Source organism: Amblyomma maculatum, chromosome 9 (genome assembly GCF_055883805.1).
Source record: "Amblyomma maculatum isolate TAMU_Amacu chromosome 9, ASM5588380v1, whole genome shotgun sequence".
Classification (NCBI taxonomy): domain Eukaryota; kingdom Metazoa; phylum Arthropoda; class Arachnida; order Ixodida; family Ixodidae; genus Amblyomma; species Amblyomma maculatum.
Window position 1 is genome coordinate 56814763 of NC_139352.1, and position 19531 is coordinate 56834293.

The window sequence follows — 19531 nt, forward strand, 5'->3', positions numbered from 1 at the left end:
GCATGATCCGGTGCTCAGGCCGATAGTAATTCGCATAATCGCGTGTTTCAAAAGCTCGCCGAGATGGTATGGCCTGCCAAAAAAAAAATTAATGCTGGGAGTGGTTCGCAAGGGTGGAAATTCGGTCAAGTCGGTACTGATCCATACCATACACCATGACGACGGACAAAAGGGGATAGAACCAATGGAACACTTCCGCGCTAACTTCCGACTGACGAAGAAAGCCAAAAATAGCCATGTCGAACGGAACCTGAGCAAAAGTAGCGCATGCGCTGACCTAAGAAAAAATAATAAATTGAAAAACGAAAAAAAAAAAAAAAAAAAAAAAAGATCACGGATGTTTTGAACCGAAGAAGGTGAGCTCTCGTTTAGACAATGAAATGGACGGTTTACTAACACAGTTATCTTGCAAGACAGCAATCTATGCAGCTTCCGCAATGTCGCTAATTAGGTTATCTCTATCCTTGGCAACGACTGAGCATTTATCAAAAAAAAAAAAAGGCATTTATCTGCAATCTGGGAGTGGCAAGCGGCCAGCTCGAACCTCCGAACCTCGAACCCTCAGATGTGCTGCTGGGGCAGCAGCGACAGCAAGTGGAGTCCCGGGCTAGGGACCCCACCCATGGTAATCCAAAACCATAATGTCCAAAACTGCCAAACATTTTCACCACCGCCTCGAAGCTCGGTGCAGTAACCGCTTTTAAACACCCCGCTCCACTTCTCAAAAGCGCGCTTCGCGAGTAGCTGTGCATGATTTGGCTTCGGATCGTACGTTATGAACGCACAAGGTTCACATTACGCGATCCGCGTTACACAGCTTGACAGATTTTCAATAGTGTAGCCAGAGTCTGGTGTAGCTAAAGTGGCTAAAGTCCTTCCTCCATCCCTCTGCACTACAACGTAGGAACCATCGTTATCAGCAAGATGGCGTCATCGCCGGCGGTTTTTATCCGTCGTCGACCGCAGCTGGCAGGGCGGCAAGCTCTCACCGAGATTGTGCGCTCCGCCTCGCCCCTCTGTTTAACACGTAGATCGTTGCCGTGGCAGAGGGCAAAATGCTGAGCTGAGCACCGCTTCCGGTAAGTGCAGAATTCCACCTTTCTGGCCCCTTCCAAAGAGGTCGCGTACCGAAACATCGTCTTCAAACGGCGCAACCCCGCCTCATTGTAACGGCTACGGCGATCTTGTAGCAAACGTTGAAGACTTCCAAACTAGCCGCCGTGGCATCGATCAGTGTTGCATGCACCGAGCTCCTGGATGCGGACGTGGAGCGCGATACTGTAGTTGTTGACAGGAGAAGCGCGGTGATGTGTCCCAAGCTGCTGCCGTCGCCGAAGGCTTTGCTGACGTGACGAGTGTCACGCCGACAGCGCCGAAGCACCTGGCCGAGTACTCGTTTGACGTGGTGCGGGCTTACGGTGATGTGTTGCCTGAGTTACGATCGCTTGACTATTAATGCACTTTAGCTTCGCGCATGTGATTTGGTGGCCTTGTTCGTAACGTAGCGCACAATGAACACCACAGACCATGGTCCTGCCTGACATAAGTGTTTTTCTTTCTCTCTGTTAAGGTATTTAAAGGAGAAACATGAAGGCGCTCATCTTAGTCGGAGGCTACGGGACACGGTTGCGGCCTCTGACTTTAAGCAGACCGAAACCGCTGGTCGAGTTCTGCAACAAACCGATGATGATGCATCAAATAGAGGCCCTGGTCGAGGTGAGCTCAACAAGCTTCAGTAGTGTTGGCAGCGCTAACTGATTCTATCGTGTGTTGCGTTTTCGTGACGTCTTTTGCAGGCCGGCGTGGACCATGTAATTCTGGCTGTGAGCTACCGCGCCGAGCTCCTCGAGAAAGAAGTCAAGGCAGAGGGCGAAAAGGTATATAAAAAGGAAGCGTTTTTAATTACAGCGCAAATAACCCGGTCTTGATGCACTCGTGAACACTCACGCCTTTTGCTCACATAGGATTGTTGCATGGTGCATTCTCCAGTTAGAAAATTAGAAAACTAGAAAACAATTGTCTGACTTGACCAAAGGAGTTTCTGTTGCATATTTGTTTGCTCCTTTCAGCTGTCAAAGTGCTGCGAAAAATGGCATCATTCATTTTTCAAATATGCCATGACTATAGAGTTACCTAAATATATACAATAAATGCTGAAATTAAAAGGAGTGCATGAAAGTTCATCGGTGATTTGCATAATTAAATCATGCTCTCTTTAAAATCTGAGTGTTTACATAAGTCACCTTTCAGAAGAAAATGCAAATTAGTTGGCTTACAAGTGTAAACTTGCTGGACAAGCACACAAGGTAAAAAAAAAAACGCATATTTTAGGTTGAACGTGAAGCCGTTAGCGAAGCTGGTTGATGTGTAGTGTACAGTAAAGCAAAAACATTCATTTCTTCATGAAAATCTGAGAACTAAATGGACTGCTTGAGGCAGTGCTTATTCCGAAGAGGCTGCCTGTGTCCTTCTACAGATGTTGGAAGAACCCCATAAACTGTCACTCCATTTGGGTGCATTGCTCATGACAGGTGCTCCATACCACTGAGCTCTGGTTGTGTCCATGCTTGCTGCGAGTGGAACCTGTAGCAGAATACATGTTCACAGAGTGTTCTCCCATTGCTCCACATTATTTATTTACCATCAAGGACTTTTGGCGTTACAGAGGGTGGGTACACGGGATCAACATCAGTCACTCGTGGGACATGAACAAAAAATGCATGTCTTTCAAATATGGAAAAAAAAAATAAAACAAACACATAACAAGGAGAAGACATGGCCCTGCTGTGCAGAAAGGAGATTTCTTATCGCATCTTTGAAAGCCGTCGAGCCTTCGATGCAGGTAATGGAAAGGGGGTGGAGGGGCAGGTGATTCCATTCGTTTGCAGTTCTTGGTAAGAAAGAATAAAGAAGCATGTTTGCACAACAGAATGGGGCATGAACTTTATATGTATGATCGACGTGTGCTGACAAGTAAGTTAAGGTTTGCCTGAAACTGCGTGATAACGCTGGATTCACTGTTGTGAAAGGTGCTGCACAGAGTTTGTTTCTTGCACATTCTGATGCAGCTCGGGGTGAAGATAACGCTCTCCCAAGAGGACGAGCCCTTGGGAACGGCCGGGCCACTGGCCCTTGCCAAGGACCTCCTCGCCGGTGAAAGCGAGCCCTTCTTTGTCCTCAACAGCGATGTCATCTGCGACTTCCCTCTCAAGGAGATGGTGCAGTTTCACAAGCACCACGGCAAGGAGGGAACCATTGTTGTGAGTTCCTTGTTTACTTCGTAAGTAAAGTCGGGACTCTGTTCTGAAATTCTAGTCCCATGCTAGCAGTTGGGCAGGGATGCAATGATACACAGTTCAACCGATCAGTTGTAACAGTGGGATATTTTTGCTGCCAGCTGCTGAATTTCTTTAAAGATGCGATGTGCTTCAGGTTCAGTGTGTGTTTACGTTCTCAAAAGGTGACTGAAAGCAAATTTGCCCACCGCGGTGGTGCAGTGGTTAGGGTGCTTGACTACTGTGCCCAGGAATGTGGGATCGAATCTCAGCTGCGGCAGCCTCTTTTCGATGGAGGCAAAAAGCAAGGCACCAATGTGCTGTGCGGTGTCAGTGCACGTTTAAGAACTCCCGAAGACCTTCACTACGATGTCTCTCATAGCTCTGAGTCTGGGACACTAAACCCCATAAACGAAACCAAATCAATTTTTTGTCTTGCACTTTTTGTTCCATTTTAAGAAGCTATTTAGTAAAATGCTTCTGTGTGGAACTTCAGTTCTGACTAGTTGACAGGTTGTGCAGCCAGAGCATTAATACGGTCTGATCTCATTACTACGAACACCACATTAACAAATTTTTCAAGTTTGCAAATATTTTAGGAATCCCCCAGATTTTCAACGTTTTCAGTGTAAAAATATTTCAGAATTTCAACATAGTGCATATTTCGAAATAACATATATGATTCATTTTTGTCTTTGTAATCAAGGAACATCAGTGTCATGAATTCGAATTAAAGGGCAACTCCGGAGGTTTTTTGACATTCTAATATTCTAGTAAAAATTTTACTATAGGTTCTCTTCTTCGTCCTGACGCATTCTACAAAATTTGGCGCCGTACGATAATCTGGTCACGCGCAGCACGGCTTTAAAATATGCTGTTTTCATAGCTTAAGTTGAGAGTATTTCTGCGGGCAGCAGTGAGTCTCTGATGTCACAAACAGTATACCGGCGTTACTGTCCACTTCCCAAGTGATTATGAAATTGTGAGCCTTATGTGAGCCGTTTTTTAGTTGTGGGTGATCTTGATGCACTGAGGAACACACAAACAAATTCTGTGCTTTCGTCACTCTGTACAGTGACATACCCATTGAGCTGCTTTGCAAGGTGGAAGTTACCTAATCAGACGTGTGCTACACGCACAAGAAGAAAGTAACCAATTTCATCAAATAAAGCAGCTTTGAAGGGAGTGCGGCATTTTTGTTTAATTAAGAGTTTTCTTTTCTGCACACGTGTCTACTGCTAAGGTACATAATTTTTGATTTCTAGCTTTAACCACTGGTTTTAACCTCAGGCTTTTCATTAAAACAATATTTCAAAGTAACAAACAATTTTTGCTGGGCCCACGTAATTCATTGTGTCAACATTTGACTGTACCTCTCTTAATAAGAAGGTGGTCAGCGTGGTGTTTGAGCAAGTTTATTTCTTTAAATTGCATGTTTTGTTCTCACAGGTGACACGAGTGGAAGAACCCTCCAAGTATGGTGTAGTTGTCTACGATGAGGTGGGCTGCATCGAGCGGTTTGTGGAGAAACCACAGGAATTTGTCTCCAACAAGATCAATGCCGGCCTGTACATTTTCACACCGGACATACTCGATCGTATTGAGGTCAGTGCAGCCACATCAGTCTTGCTTTACTTAGAAAGACTGCAATCGAAGCGGAGGAAAGCGGACACTCATTTGCCACGTGGTTTCAAATGGTAGTAGAGCCAGCAGTCTTGTTATGACAGCCTTTAGCTTGCTTATGTTACGCCTTTCTGCTGAATGAATAATACATGAAGCATTAGGTGCTAGTGTCACTCCGTGAGAGCTAGCGCAAACCGCAGCTGCGACAGTAGGGGTGTGCGAATAGTACTTTTTCTAAATCAAATCAAACCTGGATTACGCAGTTTCGACAATAAATCGAACATGAATATTGCAGCCTGAAACCGAATATAACACGAATTGGACAGTGATATAACCAAATCCAATATGAATAAAACGCTTGCACCAATAATCGCTACTTGAGCGACTATTCTTCAAAAAAAAAAAATGTGCGATTTTTGTCAGGTGCCAGTGTGGTACAGGTTGTGTTACGAGGTTAGAACCTCGTCGATACATTCCCGGTTCGTATGATTTCCCATTCCATACGCTCAAAATTGTGGGCAGTAAAACCTCTCCCATATAGTTAGACTATTTTTCTCCTGATTAATACGTTCCCAGATAACACGATTACGTTCCGACTTTCGACAAGTGGTGGTTGTATAATACGTTTTGCAGTCAACCAGACATATGCTAACGAGCACTCGCGACATGAAAAACTGATCAGCGGTGCTCACTCGCTACCTACGGTTGCTTTCCTGCAGTGCCTAGGTGCAAAGGGGCCAACCATCGAAGAATATCAACTTACGAGGTGACCGTTTCCGCGGAAGCATGACTTCATGAAGAGAAACATAGTGGCTTCTTAACGGTGCCTTAGAGGCATAAGGGAGAACCATTTGATAACTACAACTCGCTTGCATATGAGTGGGCCAGGTCTGGGGGATACAGCATGAGCAAAAATGCGGCGACTGTATGCCACAGTGATGGCTTCTCTGCATGTCACTGGTGTAAATGGGCAAAACACCCCGAAACACCCAAGGAAGCGAGCTCGGCTCGTTATTGCCTTCTGCGAATCGGATTTGTTACCAAATCTCTTCCACGTTTAGGACTATGCAAATACGGACTAAATTCTGCGAGAGCTACAAAACGGAGCTCTGCATACCGGATGTCTATAAATGCTAATCTGCAGTTTCATGTAGTGAAAATCTAAATCTAAATGCCTTTGTACTTCATTCAGCCATAAATTTTTCAAAATCGGACAGTTCGGATCGTATGTTTCCGCAGGTGATGCGTTTTTTTCCTCTCATTTTTTAAAGAATGTATCAACCAGGCTTTACTTAAATAAATTCGATAATTAAGGCTATAGCGGTTAAAAGATAAGACAGTAACCTCCTTTAAACTGTTTGTGCATGAAGTGAGTACTATATAAATTCAAAAGACCATCCAGTTATACATTTAAAGAATTGTTTTTCTATTAATGCCAAAAGAGAATGAACTAGAGCCACACCTCACGACATAAATGGGCGACAGCTACACGTAAGCAATGGCCTCTGACATCGGGCATCAATGCAGGCTTTGCGGGCCTTTCCTGAGCCCTGCCATGTCATCTAGTCATACGAGATGTCAGTGTGGGTCCTATTTTTATGCCAGTTTTTTAGTATAGCCGTGACTGGCTTTTTTGAACCTTTTGTAAAAAGTGTTAAGTACATATTTGGTTTGTTTTGAATAACTTTGAACGCACACTGCAAGATTTGTTCGAATAGGAAGATATTTGATTCGCCGTTCGAAATTTTAAGAAATATTTGCACACCCCCCCCCCCCCTTATCAGACGTAATAAATGCTCTTCTTTGTTCTTCTGAGCTTCACTTCAATGTAGTTGAGAGCGGTCAGGAGTACAGGAAGGAATGTTCTCTATCTCCCAGGCTTTCAGCCTAAATTATATTTTGATGTGTAGGCACTGAGTAACACCATTGGAGAAAGCCCTATGTTCTAATCCAGTTTTCTCAAATGGGGTTCCGCTAAGAGTTTTCCAGGGTCTGCAAAACCCACGGCCACAAAAAATATTTAAAAAGTTTTGTGATAGCTCTGGCTTCTGGGCTGGCTAGACACAATTTTTCAGGCATAAAAGCACGAAGGTTCAAAGCAGACTTCAGTTTCTTAGAGCGAAAGAAGTGTAAAAGGAATGCAGAAACGGCGAGCGCATGCGAGAGAGAGACAGAGAGAGGCATAGCATTTATGGCGTTTGTTGATGTTGGTATCAGTCATACTCGAGCTCTTGCTGCACTACGTGACGGGACTGTAATGCAAAGCGTCTCGAGTGTCCGACGAGTGAGCTTGGTGCTGGGAGTAATCAAATCCCTTCTAGCGACATGCATAACAGCACTGACGCGGTGCCTTTTCCCCACGTCCTGCATAGGTTGTGGTGCGCTAGCCTATCAGCACTCATATTCTAGAGGCCAGTTTAGCCTTTACTCAGTCCCAATTCCATGTCCCGATCCAGGAACTGTTAGAAAGGAGCTTTCAAAAGCGAAAAATGATTATTATTTTTTTTTTTTATGACTCGTCGCCACCACCAGCAAGCTCTGTAGGCAGTCCGAGGTGACATTTCTGCAGTTTTTCATGCTCGTGTGGGCTTTGTTGGGCCGTACTCTTGTGGGATCCCAAGGAAATAGCAGGCCAAATGAGTTGGCTGCATGCACTGGGAAAGTTTAGAATAGTGGGTTTAGAATACAGTAGACTCCCGTTAAGACGAACTCGCTTAAGATGAACCCTCGGTTAAGATGAACAGTGGAGGTCGTTTGTTTGGTTCCCCATAGAGCCAATGCAAAAAAAATCCGCTTAAGATGAACACTTTACAATCGCTAATCGGTTAAGATGAATTTTCACGGCCGGCCGCACCCCACCCGCGCAGCTTACTCGACCGTCCGAGCAGCGCTTCAGCGGAAAGAAAGAAAAAAAAAAAGCTTTTCAGTGCTACGACCATCCGTGCCGCCAACACACGCAGACCCAAGCACATCGGCGTCGGAAATGCGATTCTACGAAGGCGGAAGAGTGCCACTGCTCGTCCTCTCCCACCGTTCCCCCGCTCACTCCTTTTGTCCCCGCAGTAGGAGTAGGTTCGCGTTTCGTGTCGCGCCGGCTGTCTTGGTACGACCTCGGGCAAGGACGAAACAGAGCGCAGAGAGGAAGAGAGAGAAAAAAAGGAGCATGCGCGGCCCGGCCAGCAAAACTAGCGAAACGCAGGAAAAAAAGCGATGAGAAGAAAAAGCAGCCAATGAAGTTTCCCAATGGTGATCACGTGATAGTGTCGTCATGCCAGTGCTACCGAGCTCCGCGCCTTTGCTGACCACCAACGACGCCTACTACGCAGTGCACAGATCCATTGCTCGTGGCGGGTGTGCGTGTCGTGTCCCACAATTTTTTACCAGGCTGTACGCTGTCACCTCGTGGTGTGCGCTGTTTGTTTTCGTGCGCGCTGTGTTCGCCGTGTTGCTACTATGACGCTCTGATTGAAGAAGTGCTTGACCTACCACCGGAAACTGCTGCTGAAGATGACAGCTTGAATGTTATGCCTGAATCTGCACTAGTTACCTGTGATGCAGCTGATGCCTGCCTAGGCACTTTAGTGCAGTTTTTTTAACAGTGTGAGGGCACTGAAGGGTATCTTCAAAAGTTAAGCGAGGTGTCTGCTTTTGTAGCAGGCCGTCAATTTTCACAATAGACACAAAAAGAAATAACAGACTGGGTAACAGTCAACAATGCCTGATGCCTTACTACTGCAAAGTTTAGTAGACAATCATTAGTCCAATAAATGCTTGTATTGCAGTTTATTTTCCTGAAAGGCCATTTTATTCATTTGTTCTCATATACGAGGTATTTGGACACACTCTGCATGCTCAAACATCATTTTTGGAAGCACTCCTGATTAGACGAACTTCTGATAAGACGAACAATTTTCATGGTCCCTTGGAGTTCGTCTTAAAGGGAGTCTACTGTAGTGCTGTTTTTGACTCTTTTTTTTTTTTTTTGATTGTTTACCATCTGCAGTGGGTTCTTGACTGGAGCACGCTGTAGTACTTCTCGCATGTGTATAATTACTTCAATTGTGCTTATTTCTGCAAGAATAAATATTAATAAAATTTTAGAATATTTTACCGGAACACAACTTATTTGGACCAAGAATTGTTTATACCTGTTTCAACCTGCTATGCTTTCTGACATTTCAGCTTCACCGCAACTAAGCTTAGCAGCTCCGTAAACCTAAAGTAGTTTGAAAATTTGGTGCTTTAAATTGTCTTGATACGGGCATGTTTGTACAAAGGAAAATATTTTTGCAGCTTCCATTTTCTGCAAACCTAAGACTCAGCTTAAAGGCAACGATTAATCGAGGTTGAGGTGAGAGGCTGCCATTTATGACGCAGGGCACCTTGGGGCTCACACTGTTTTGGAAAAATAGTGTCTCTTCTTTGTGGCCCTATGTTTTGAGGCCTCTATATTTAAAAATCCTGATAGCAATCTGAAATGCCCAGGTGAAACCGACGTCGATCGAGAAAGAGGTGTTCCCCGCCATGGTGTCGGAGCGGCAACTGTACGCCATGGAGCTGCAGGGCTTCTGGATGGACGTGGGCCAGCCCAAGGACTTCCTCACGGGCATGTGCCTCTACCTGCAGTCACTTCGCACAAAGAACCCCGGCTGCCTGCTACCACAGGGGCCAGGCGTCGTGGGAAATGTCCTCATGGTATGGCGCTCTTTGCTCTGCTCTCGTTTTGCTCGTGATAGGGGAGTATAAAAGGTCAATGTCAACAGTGTAGTTGATTTTAAGGGTTGTGACCAGGTAATCTCAGTGTTTTAGGCTGCACTTTGGCTGGGCGTACTGCACTTCAGGTTTCTAGAAAGGCTGAAAAGATAAGTTCGAGCTGACGGTCTAGTTGTAGTTGGTATTGCATTCTTAAGAACAGCGCAAGGAACTACACGGAGAATGTATCTCTGTCCATTCTCTGTGTTGTTCCTTGCGCTGTTCTTTAGTAATGTTTAGAAATAAAATGTGGACAGATGTGGAAGCTGTGGTTGGAAGCGACATTAAGAAATGGGAAGGTCGCACAATGGGTTATGGAGCAAGAACAAGTTTTAGATGTTCAAGGTGGAGTGATGGTAAATGATAAATGAATGTATGTGGACATGTCATGTGGAGTCCGGGTAACCAGTGGCCCTTCCAAATAGCCAAGTAGATTCCAAGAGAAGAGAAATACAGCAGTGCCTGCAAGACAGTCGTGTGGGCAGATGAGATTAGGAAGTTTGTGGGGATAATGCGCCGCTGGTAGCACAGGACTGGGTTATTTGAAGGATGTGGGAGAGGTTTTTGCACTTGAATGGGTGTAGTTAAGGCGATGGTTGTGATGACAGGAACCAAAACCTCAAGAAGGAGCTTAGGGAACTGACAGGAACCCAAACTTTGAAAGGGAGCATAGGGACGCAACTTCACTGTCATCGGGAAACTTGGCAGCTCACATTGAAGTGTCAGGTGATTTTGCGTCACTGTTCCACAGAGGTTCACCGATAAGTTGTCACTTTGTTTTTAGTTTAGTGTGTCTTAAGTTGTAAAGCATTGCAATTCTCCTGAGGATGACCGTTTTGATAACTACATACCAAATATTCTGGATTTTGTCACTCAAAGACATCGAAACAACAGCTTTAAGGAAATTTGGTTTGTGGGATAAAAGTGCACACTTTTCGAAACTGCAGTGATCAAAGTTTGCTTCTTTTCTTTGCTTTAACATACCAGTGGAAGCTTACTTTCTCTACATAAACCATATCAGGAGAACTCAACTGTCTTTTATTTATCTTGTGAGTGGTATAGCAATCTATTGTGTGCGTGGCATAGCAATGGAGCAGTACCTCCTAACTGAAGTACAAAATTTCAGCATTATACAGGTGGAATACCTTTTTTTTTCCTGCAAATTTTTCTCTTTTAAATATTGTGGAAAGCCTGCAGACTCAGCAAAACATGTTAAAAGGCTGCTTCAGCCTTTGCCAAATTTCATATGTCATATAAGCACTGTTTTTTTTTTTCCCAACACAGAATTTTTGGTCACAATTTGTTGCTGTATATTTGCCACAAACACGTAGACTGCTAGCAAAATATCTTTGCCAAGAATTCCCAACTGATTGAACCCCAAAATTAAATGACGTTATTGCATTTGGTGTGGTTCAGGGTGTGTAGTGAACCAAACAGGGTCAGATTAGACCGAAAACAGCTGTGATAAAATGTGCTGCTCTTAGTGGGCAACAGTTCAGCAAAGCACTGTTGGCAAAAACAGCATTCAAAGTTAAGCACCGCATTTTACTTCTGAGAGTGCGAGGGCTGTAGTTTTCAGCTGCTCGTAGAGGATCATTGCGTGGAAGCAATGGTCCCCGAAGGGCTCAGCTGTGCTTTATTATACTGCATGGTTGCCATGCAGTATGTCACACGCTATCAGCAGAGCCTGAAGTGCTTAGCTATGCATCTGTGACACTTTGGGCAATAAATTGTAGCATCCTTGCAGAGAGGTTTTGTAGCGAGAGCTACATTGGCCACAGTCTCGCCATTTCGCCATACCTTCCCGAAAAGCGAAGAAAGAAGAAGAAGAAGAAGAAGCAGTGGGGGGAGGTAGCTGGCATGGTTGAGCACTAACTGGACATAGGGCTTCCTGACATTACGTTTGGCAGGAGCTGCCAACTCGGGCCTCTCCTTTCATTTGGGAGGGTGATATCACAATCAGCCTGCCAAAACCCCTGCATTCACATTTTTCCTAGGCCACACAGGCACGTTCATAAAGCTCGGTTAAAGCGGGCTTTATATGTTCGCCGGTAGCTTACGCTATCGCGTCATCGCGAAGGTGGGTGTGAAAACAGAAAGGAAGAGCTGCCACAGTGTAGGGCTTCGGACCACCGCACGATAGAGGCTTTCATCTCATTGCACTTTAGTGGTCAAAAGTGCCCCCTATGGCATAAATAAAGCTGAAACCATAGAGTAAACTACTATGTACAAAAGCCATGTCTTTACTTTCAAGCCGAACCTAAGCGTAGCCATGCAGATTGCTCTCACGCAGCTCCAGATTTAACCACAAGGTAAACCTCAGCTAATTTGTTCATACCATTATCGATCGGTGGCAGCTTTTGTCTGCAGCTACCTTAACAATGTGCCATTTTGCACGTCTAAAATATCGCCGAATTTGGAACTAACCCAGAGCAGTATAATACGAGCAGGCGTATCTAACCAGGCTTAAGACTAGATGCCTGCCACACAAATTCCACTGGTTGTGAAGGCCAGTCACTAAAGTGGTCAATGCCAATGAGGGAAATCATGTGGTGAGACCTTGAAACCATTGCTTCTGTGTTTAGTATGGTGCAGTTTATGGGGTTTAACATTCTAAAGCGACTCAGAATACAAAGATGTAGTACTAGTGGAGGACTCCAGATAATACCAACCACTCGGGATTCAACGTGCGCTGACATCACACAGTATGCGGGCAGCTTGTGCTTGATTTCAACTGAAGGAGCTTGTGCATTTGCTATGTGTGTAGACTCAAGTAGAGGTGCCACTTTTGAAGATGAAGAAACAATTTTCCTGCCATGGGTACCGTGGTGCCACCACGGTGCCTCGGCTCAAGAAATGCCCTTTTTTTTCTGGCCATTTCAAGCACCGACACAGTTAATGAAACAGCTTTTATTGAGTACTGCCCAGTAGATTCTGGTAATGGAAATTTGAGGTAGCATAAATAAATCATCATACGAGCGGATACCCTGATTCAGAAAACTTAGTTTTACACCATTTTTCACGATTTGAAAGCAGCGTCCCCTCCATTGCATGTTTCACTGATTTTGTTGCCGGGCGCCATGCGGTCGCCACTCGTATCAAGGTCTCATGCGTAGCTTATTTTTCTGCCCTCAGGTGTCGTGACGTGCTCGGCTGTAAGTTTTGGCCCATTCAGACTGCTGGATTTCAGTACACAGATCCTTGTGTCGGGTTTTGCAAATCGCGTGATCAAAGAGCTCTTTTAATCAGGTGGGTAGACGAGGCTGGAAAGTTTGCAGGGTTAGGGCAGGTGATGATGGATTGGAGAGAGGTCACGTTTGTGGCATCGATTTTGCGTTCGTTGGCGCCCACCTTGAACATCCCCCTCACTTTTGTCTCTTCGCGTCACACCAGGACCCCACGGCCAAGATTGGCAAGAACTGCCGCATCGGCCCCAATGTGACCATAGGTCCCAACGTGGTCGTCGAGGATGGGGCGTGCATCAAACGTTGCACCCTGCTCAACGGGGCTACCATCAAGTCTCACTCGTGGCTCGACTCCTGCATCATTGGCTGGCGCTGCACCGTGGGCCAATGGGTCAGTCTGCCTTCTTGACACAGCATGTTATGGCTGAGCTTTGCTACAACGATTCAGTACTGGAAAGACTAGCGCGTTTGTTATTTCTAGCAATTTCATTGTAAAAGTAGACACATGAATTGATGCAAAAACCATGCTGTTACCATTGAATGAAAGATTGTGAGTTGTGTTCCTGCAGTGGCTGAGTACCCACCATCTGGTTTTGCCTCTCAACTCTTTTGGCAGTGTTTTAAGCAATAATTTTGCCTTAAGAGATTCTCACTGTTTAACCGAAAAGGTAATACACGCCTAAGGAAGTTGAGGGTGAGGTGAAAGCGCAAGGCTGTTCCGTTGTGCCAGAAAAACAATAGCAATGACCACTTTCAGTTGTGGTCTTTTCCTTGCTCATAGAACTTCCTCCCTTATCAAGGAAAGGAAAGAACTTAAGAGAGGCCTTGACGTCACTTTTTTGAAGCCAGCGTGGCCACGCCGCGACCGGACGCTGCACTGTCTCTCCTCCTCCTTTACCCTCCGCATTTCCTATCTCCGTGATGCTCACATACCTTGGGCTCTTAGCAACGCTGTTGCTAGTGGCCCGAGTTTTCATAGCAACAGCAATGCCGTTGCTAATGGCCGGCTCGGCTAACCCTAAATTTTGACGTCACTTCCGCCACACTTTCTTCAATGCATTGGGAATGGCAAGGGCCTCTCTCTCCTAAGTTGTTTCCTTCCTCCATGGCGTCTCGACATGCCACGGCTTTCATCGGCTTCTTCTTTGGTTCTTCAGTTAAGTGTAGCTGTCAATTCATCTCGAAGAAGGAAAGACTGCCTAAGCTGAAATTATGGCTTAACTGGGCTTGAATTCCAAGAGAGCATTCCCATCTGGACAGTCACCTGTGAGATGCCAAAACTGCCTGGAGAAATGCTCAGATAAGACCTAGTAGCAATGACGGCCACAGAGAAACATATTTTCGCAGCTTCACATTATAACCCATTTTTACCCGTGCATTACTTTTCCTCTCGTTTATTGAATACTGCCTCACGGAATCATGCACACAGCTTATGCCTGGCATGGCCAACCCTTGATAAAATTTTGACTTAGAAGGGGCCAAAAATTTATTTATGTTACCCAAGGTTAAAATTATTTGGTGTTTTCTTAAATGCATGAGCTTGGTGACAGCATAGCATCGGTACAAATAAATGACAGTCCACCATGTAGGCATGTACAGGAAAGGGGAGTAGCTCTTTGTACTATATGACAGGGGCGCACAGAATAGCTGCTTTCTGCATCCAAGGCAGGGTTGTGCAATATTGAAGTTAGTATAGCAGTATTAGGGCACCCCAAATACTTTTGAAGCATCTGGGAGTCTGAGAATGCATAGAATGTTGTGTGTTAATTAAAATAATTAAAATGACAACAAGTCAACAATTTGTGACAGATGATTCGGACGCCACAAGAATGGCTTGTACATCCACAAACAGCGAAAAAAAAAACTATTTTTTAGGTGCTATCAAGGTGTTACCGGCACATTTCTATCGGGTATACATGATATGGGACAGATGCGAAAGGAAACATGGCATATATAATGCCCAAAACAGAAATGATGATGAGAAATGATAATACGGAACTTTCAAACATTTCAAAGGCTTGTTATGTAGGCGGCGTTCATAGTTGCAATGTTGCTAGAAAGCAAGTTCGAAGCCGGTGTATTATTGCTCATGTTCTTTGATGGCTGAATTTATGTGAAGGGCTAAAAGCTGATCATTGTTAGGTAATGTAAGTTGATAATCACTTTGAAGAGCACCGCTATTTTCTTGCACTTAACATGCGTGTACACCTTACCTGCCCATGACTGCTACCTTGTTGCACATTGAGACAAGGATTTGGCTCGGATCAGTTCCATTTTAAAGCACACTCCGAAGGTAGTTGCACCCCTTGGCTTTGTTCAGCATCTCGTTGTCCCTCATGCTGGCTATTGCTAACAGCATGTCTTCTTCCGGACCAGTGCAACAGCCAACATTGCAAGGACATTCTACATAAGGATCTATGCCAGAAACCATGGGTACCACATTTTCTGATTAGTTTGTGCTGGTTGCTACCAGTACAGTACACACATGCAAACATGCGTTCGCAGCGCTGTCAGACAACTATGCTGTGTGAGTAAATTCAGCACTCTGTCTCTGTTGCGACAAGTCTGAAATTTCAACCATGCTATATTTTGTGTTCTCCCCCCCCCCCCCCCCCTTATTTTTTTTCTTCTGTGCACATGTTGCTTTGTCTCACAGCGCCTAAGTCTTCAACAAGGTATTTTGTCCTCGCTGCACACAAGTGTGATGTTTAAGTCAACCCCCAGAAAGCACCGCTTTATCTTCTGTATGCATTTGTTACCGACTGTTAGCCTTGTGATTACACCGTTGTGTGTTGCTGTGTGTGTCCCACAACCTTATCATTCCACAGCGAGGCCATCGGCATGGCCAAACCCTGTTCCTTGCCATAAATAAGAAGGTCCTCGCTATAGATGAAAAATGAAGTGCAGTTTTGTGTTCTATGGAATGCAGGATATGACTAGAACCTTATGTTTCCGACAAAAATTGTCTTTAAAGCATTGTCTGGCTAGAGCGCACAATACAGCCTACGAATGGATGGAGGTCAACGCTTTTCTTTTTCGGCTTGACCTTGCATCGGGGCTCCAATGGACTCGCTGCATTTTCTTCCTGAGCATTGTGCAGGCGATGTTTTCATTGGAAAAGTTGGATTTCCAGAAAAATTGTATAATTCTAATTATCCATAATTTCGAGCTCTGTAGTTGTGAGGCACAACTGTACTCGGTGTATTTATTGCATGCGGGTATACTTTGGTTGGGCTCCGTGAGGTTACCACTCGAGGGGTAATGAAGAGACATTGTGTTTAAAAAATGCACATGATGCCTGAAACTAGAAAAGATGTTGCTGGAAGCGAAACCTATCAGCATGGAAATGGTGGAGGATGTGCTGCTGCGGAGTCATTGCTTTGAGATGCTTTTACTACATTTGCTAGGCACCATAAAAGAAACACTTATTTGCAATATGAACCATGATAAATTGAGCTTAGTAGAAGAGGTTGCTGCCAGCTGCAGCATTACTCCTAGAAGAAACTGCAAGTTCATTATGCGGTAGTACGTACTGCACAGTTTTGTTGTCCGTTAGGAATGCTTGCAATGCATCGTGCCTTAGTAAAAGAAGTTGCTGTCTTTGCCTCACGCTTGCAGGTTCGAATGGAGAATACCTCGGTTCTAGGAGAAGACGTGTTTGTCAAAGACGAGATCTACATCAACGGCGGCAAGGTCCTGCCTCACAAAGCCATCTCGGATTCTGTCACAGAGCCCCAGATCATCATGTGAATGCAGAGGTTTTTTTTTTTTTTTACATCATATTTTTTTACTTATAACTTTCTTACTGCAACTTTTTTGCAATAAAAGTTCCAGGATGAAAGTGCTGGGATACACGTGTGGAGTACCCGGTTGATTGGTGTGTTGCACTAAATAGAAAGTGCCACTGGTTAGGCTGAAAAAACAAAACGTGCACAAAATGAATGAAAACTTGTACAAGTAGCCAGTTTTGTGAGTAGGAATGCTATCTCCTCTCAGTCTTACATGTTTATCACATTTGTGTTGTTTGCATGTGTGTTTGCCTACGTCCTTGTCCATATTGATTGGAGGCTAGCTCAGACACTTGCTTAAGGGCCTTGTCTGTGTCTTACGTCACAGGCCACTTTTTGATGCCTTCAAAAAGACTGCAAAATTAGCACCTCATTAATTTGGCCTTCAAGGAACTAGGAATAATTTATTAATTATAAAATGTCCCTAAAAAGCTGCCAAAAACAGTTTGGACCACAGTAATTTGACGTCCGAAATATTGTCTACATGTTGGACGTGAAAATTAAGCTACAGTGACAAGGTTTTGTGCTGTGGTTTGTGTGCACTCTTGGGAATGTCTAATTGCTTCAAAATCACTCCTCTGTGGCCCCTTTCACAGTGCAATGCAGTTGCAAAGAGCGAAGGAAGCACATGGATGCGAGAGAAAAATGCGTACACATTAGAATGATGCGATGCCGTCCAAAAATAAAAGACCAGTTACGTGCGAAGTCGTCTCCGAAATGGTGTGGCTGGCCGATGCACGCGCCCAGTGGCGGCGGGATGGAGTGAATTTAAGATAAGCAAAATTGAAACTATGCTGCTGGACTGTTTCAGCAGTGGACGACTTCCAGTTAGCAAGTCGCGCCTGCCATTGTGCCTGTGCCGGCAATTTAGGTTGACGATCTCTGGTTTCACTAATTGTACATTGTGACCCCCTCACTCGGAATTAACTATTGTGAGCCCACCAATGTCTAAAATAACTATCGTCCGATGTCATGGAGTTAATTGGCCAGGACTGCACTCCTAGTTTGAATGGTTAGAATTGGGGATAGAGTTATATTTACTAGTTTTACGTGCAGTGTGATATAAGATTTTGTGCAAATACTAGACTAAATTTGATGGTTTCAATGACAGTATTCCGTTTGGGAAATATACATAGTGATCTGCCTTGTTGTGCAAAGGATTGTAAAACATCTATTACGCGTTCAATTTTTGATTGAATTAGTGCTTTATTGAGCGGTATGGTGTGGACACGACTGAACTGATGGTGTGCTTCTAATGGAAACTAATTGCAACATAGCAGCATGTATCTTTGAAACGTTAATGCTGTTATGTTCTGCTGAAAGTGACAATTACAATTAGTAGGGGAGTGTCGGTATCAAAATTTTCGAATATGAAACGAATACAAATGTGGGGAAAAAAAATGCCGTCGAGTATCGAATTGAATATAATAGAAATATTGTTCATCTTATTTCAGAATGCACCTGGTATATATGCTAATAAAATTAAACAAATTACAAATAAGTGTATACCCTACTGGAAAATCTGGTATAAAATTTATACTGGATTCTGTACGCCAGTTATTGTACAGGATGGATCTGCATGAAAACAGATGGAACTGCCATATCGCTCATTTTGGCAAAGCATGAAGCGCAAAAAAGACGGACGGTAGAGAGAGACAAGACTAAGCCCTAACTTGCAATTGAATTTTATTTGGAGCACGGAAGCATGTATACAGAAAGAAGCGCTCCAAAAAAGAGAAGATGAGAAACTCATCGCATGAGAAACTCATCATAGGCAAGCTATTTTCTTTTCCCACAAATGTAATCATTTCACCAACCAGCCCAAGTAACAGCCTTGCCATATCGCTGCTGATTACAATAAATTCCTCTTAATTCAGCCTCCAAAAAACCAGGAAAAATAAAATGAACAGTAAACGCAGGTTCAGCTTTGCGATGAAGTGCACAGTGCGTTGAAGCTGTGATGCAATAAAAATTTTTTGTTGTGTTCGGTAATTTTTCAAATATTTGAAATATTACAAATATTAGTTTTTCAAATCGAATATAAATCCAGTAATATTTTCAATTCATAAGAGACCTTTTGACGGGCAGCAGATAATGGGATATAGTATCAGGAACAGCTGGATTGGAACAATACCCAAGTCATGCAAAATGGAAGGCAAAGCTCATTTTACTGCTGAATGTCTCATTTTACTTTTCCTTTACTTGTTTTTAATTTTACTTTTTTACTGGAGTAGAAGTTCCAGCAAGCACATCTGATTGAATGCAACAGCAAAACCTACACGAGTGATGGTAATCAGCTTATTGGTCACAACCCAATGAGCCCTGGCCGCTGCGTCAAATACTATAGTACTGCTGATTGAAAAGAAGTAAAAACAGATTTTGAAAGGCTTCTGTTACTAATGTCGAAATGCATGCAGAACTACCCTAACGTAGAATACTAAACTTCCATTCTGACCACGGCGATGTGCGTCGGCTGCGTCACTGGGAAAAGTTTACAATGTCTGGGAGACAATTTGTGAGAAAGAGGAAATGCTCTTCGCAAGAAACAGAAAGGAAGCAATCTGACGCATGGTAGTGTGAGGACCGACACAGTGAAGTGTTATATTTTCTTCCACATGAAAGCAAGCCTTCCAGCAACATAGCTTAAATGCCAAAACGAAATACATTACAGGTGCAAGCTTTTTCCAATGGCCCTATGCAAAGTAGTCACTCATACCTTTATTTACGATGCTCTTGCTAGTGAAAAGCTGCGAACTCTTGCCTGTAGTACATAACGAATATACTAAATTTAGACATTCACAGGTGCCATACTTTGTCGCAAGATTAGGCCTGTTCTCCTGGAGCAAAAGGTGTCTAGGGAGTAGCTCTATAATAATAGTAATTGGCTCACAGGAAAGGAAAGGCGCAG

The 19531-nt window shown here is 44.1% G+C and overlaps 1 protein-coding gene across 3 annotated transcripts; it reads left to right on the plus strand.

Annotated features, from left to right (window-relative positions):
- The first annotated feature begins 771 nt into the window (after positions 1–771).
- Positions 772–16697, plus strand: Gmppb (GDP-mannose pyrophosphorylase B). 3 transcript variants are annotated; one of them, XM_084578804.1, is made up of 8 exons: positions 772–1079; positions 1571–1716; positions 1797–1877; positions 3069–3260; positions 4725–4880; positions 9384–9593; positions 13044–13226; positions 16454–16697. In XM_084578804.1, exons 2-8 carry the CDS (start codon positions 1588–1590, stop codon positions 16583–16585), a joined length of 1083 nt encoding a protein of 360 aa, XP_084434930.1. In that variant the 5' UTR covers positions 772–1079; positions 1571–1587; the 3' UTR covers positions 16586–16697. The 3 variants fall into 3 exon arrangements, with proteins under 3 accessions (XP_084434930.1, XP_084434931.1, XP_084434932.1); XM_084578805.1 differs by lacking the exon at positions 772–1079 and adding an exon at positions 1144–1434; XM_084578806.1 differs by lacking the exon at positions 772–1079 and adding an exon at positions 1144–1405.
- The last annotated feature ends 2834 nt before the right edge of the window (positions 16698–19531 follow it).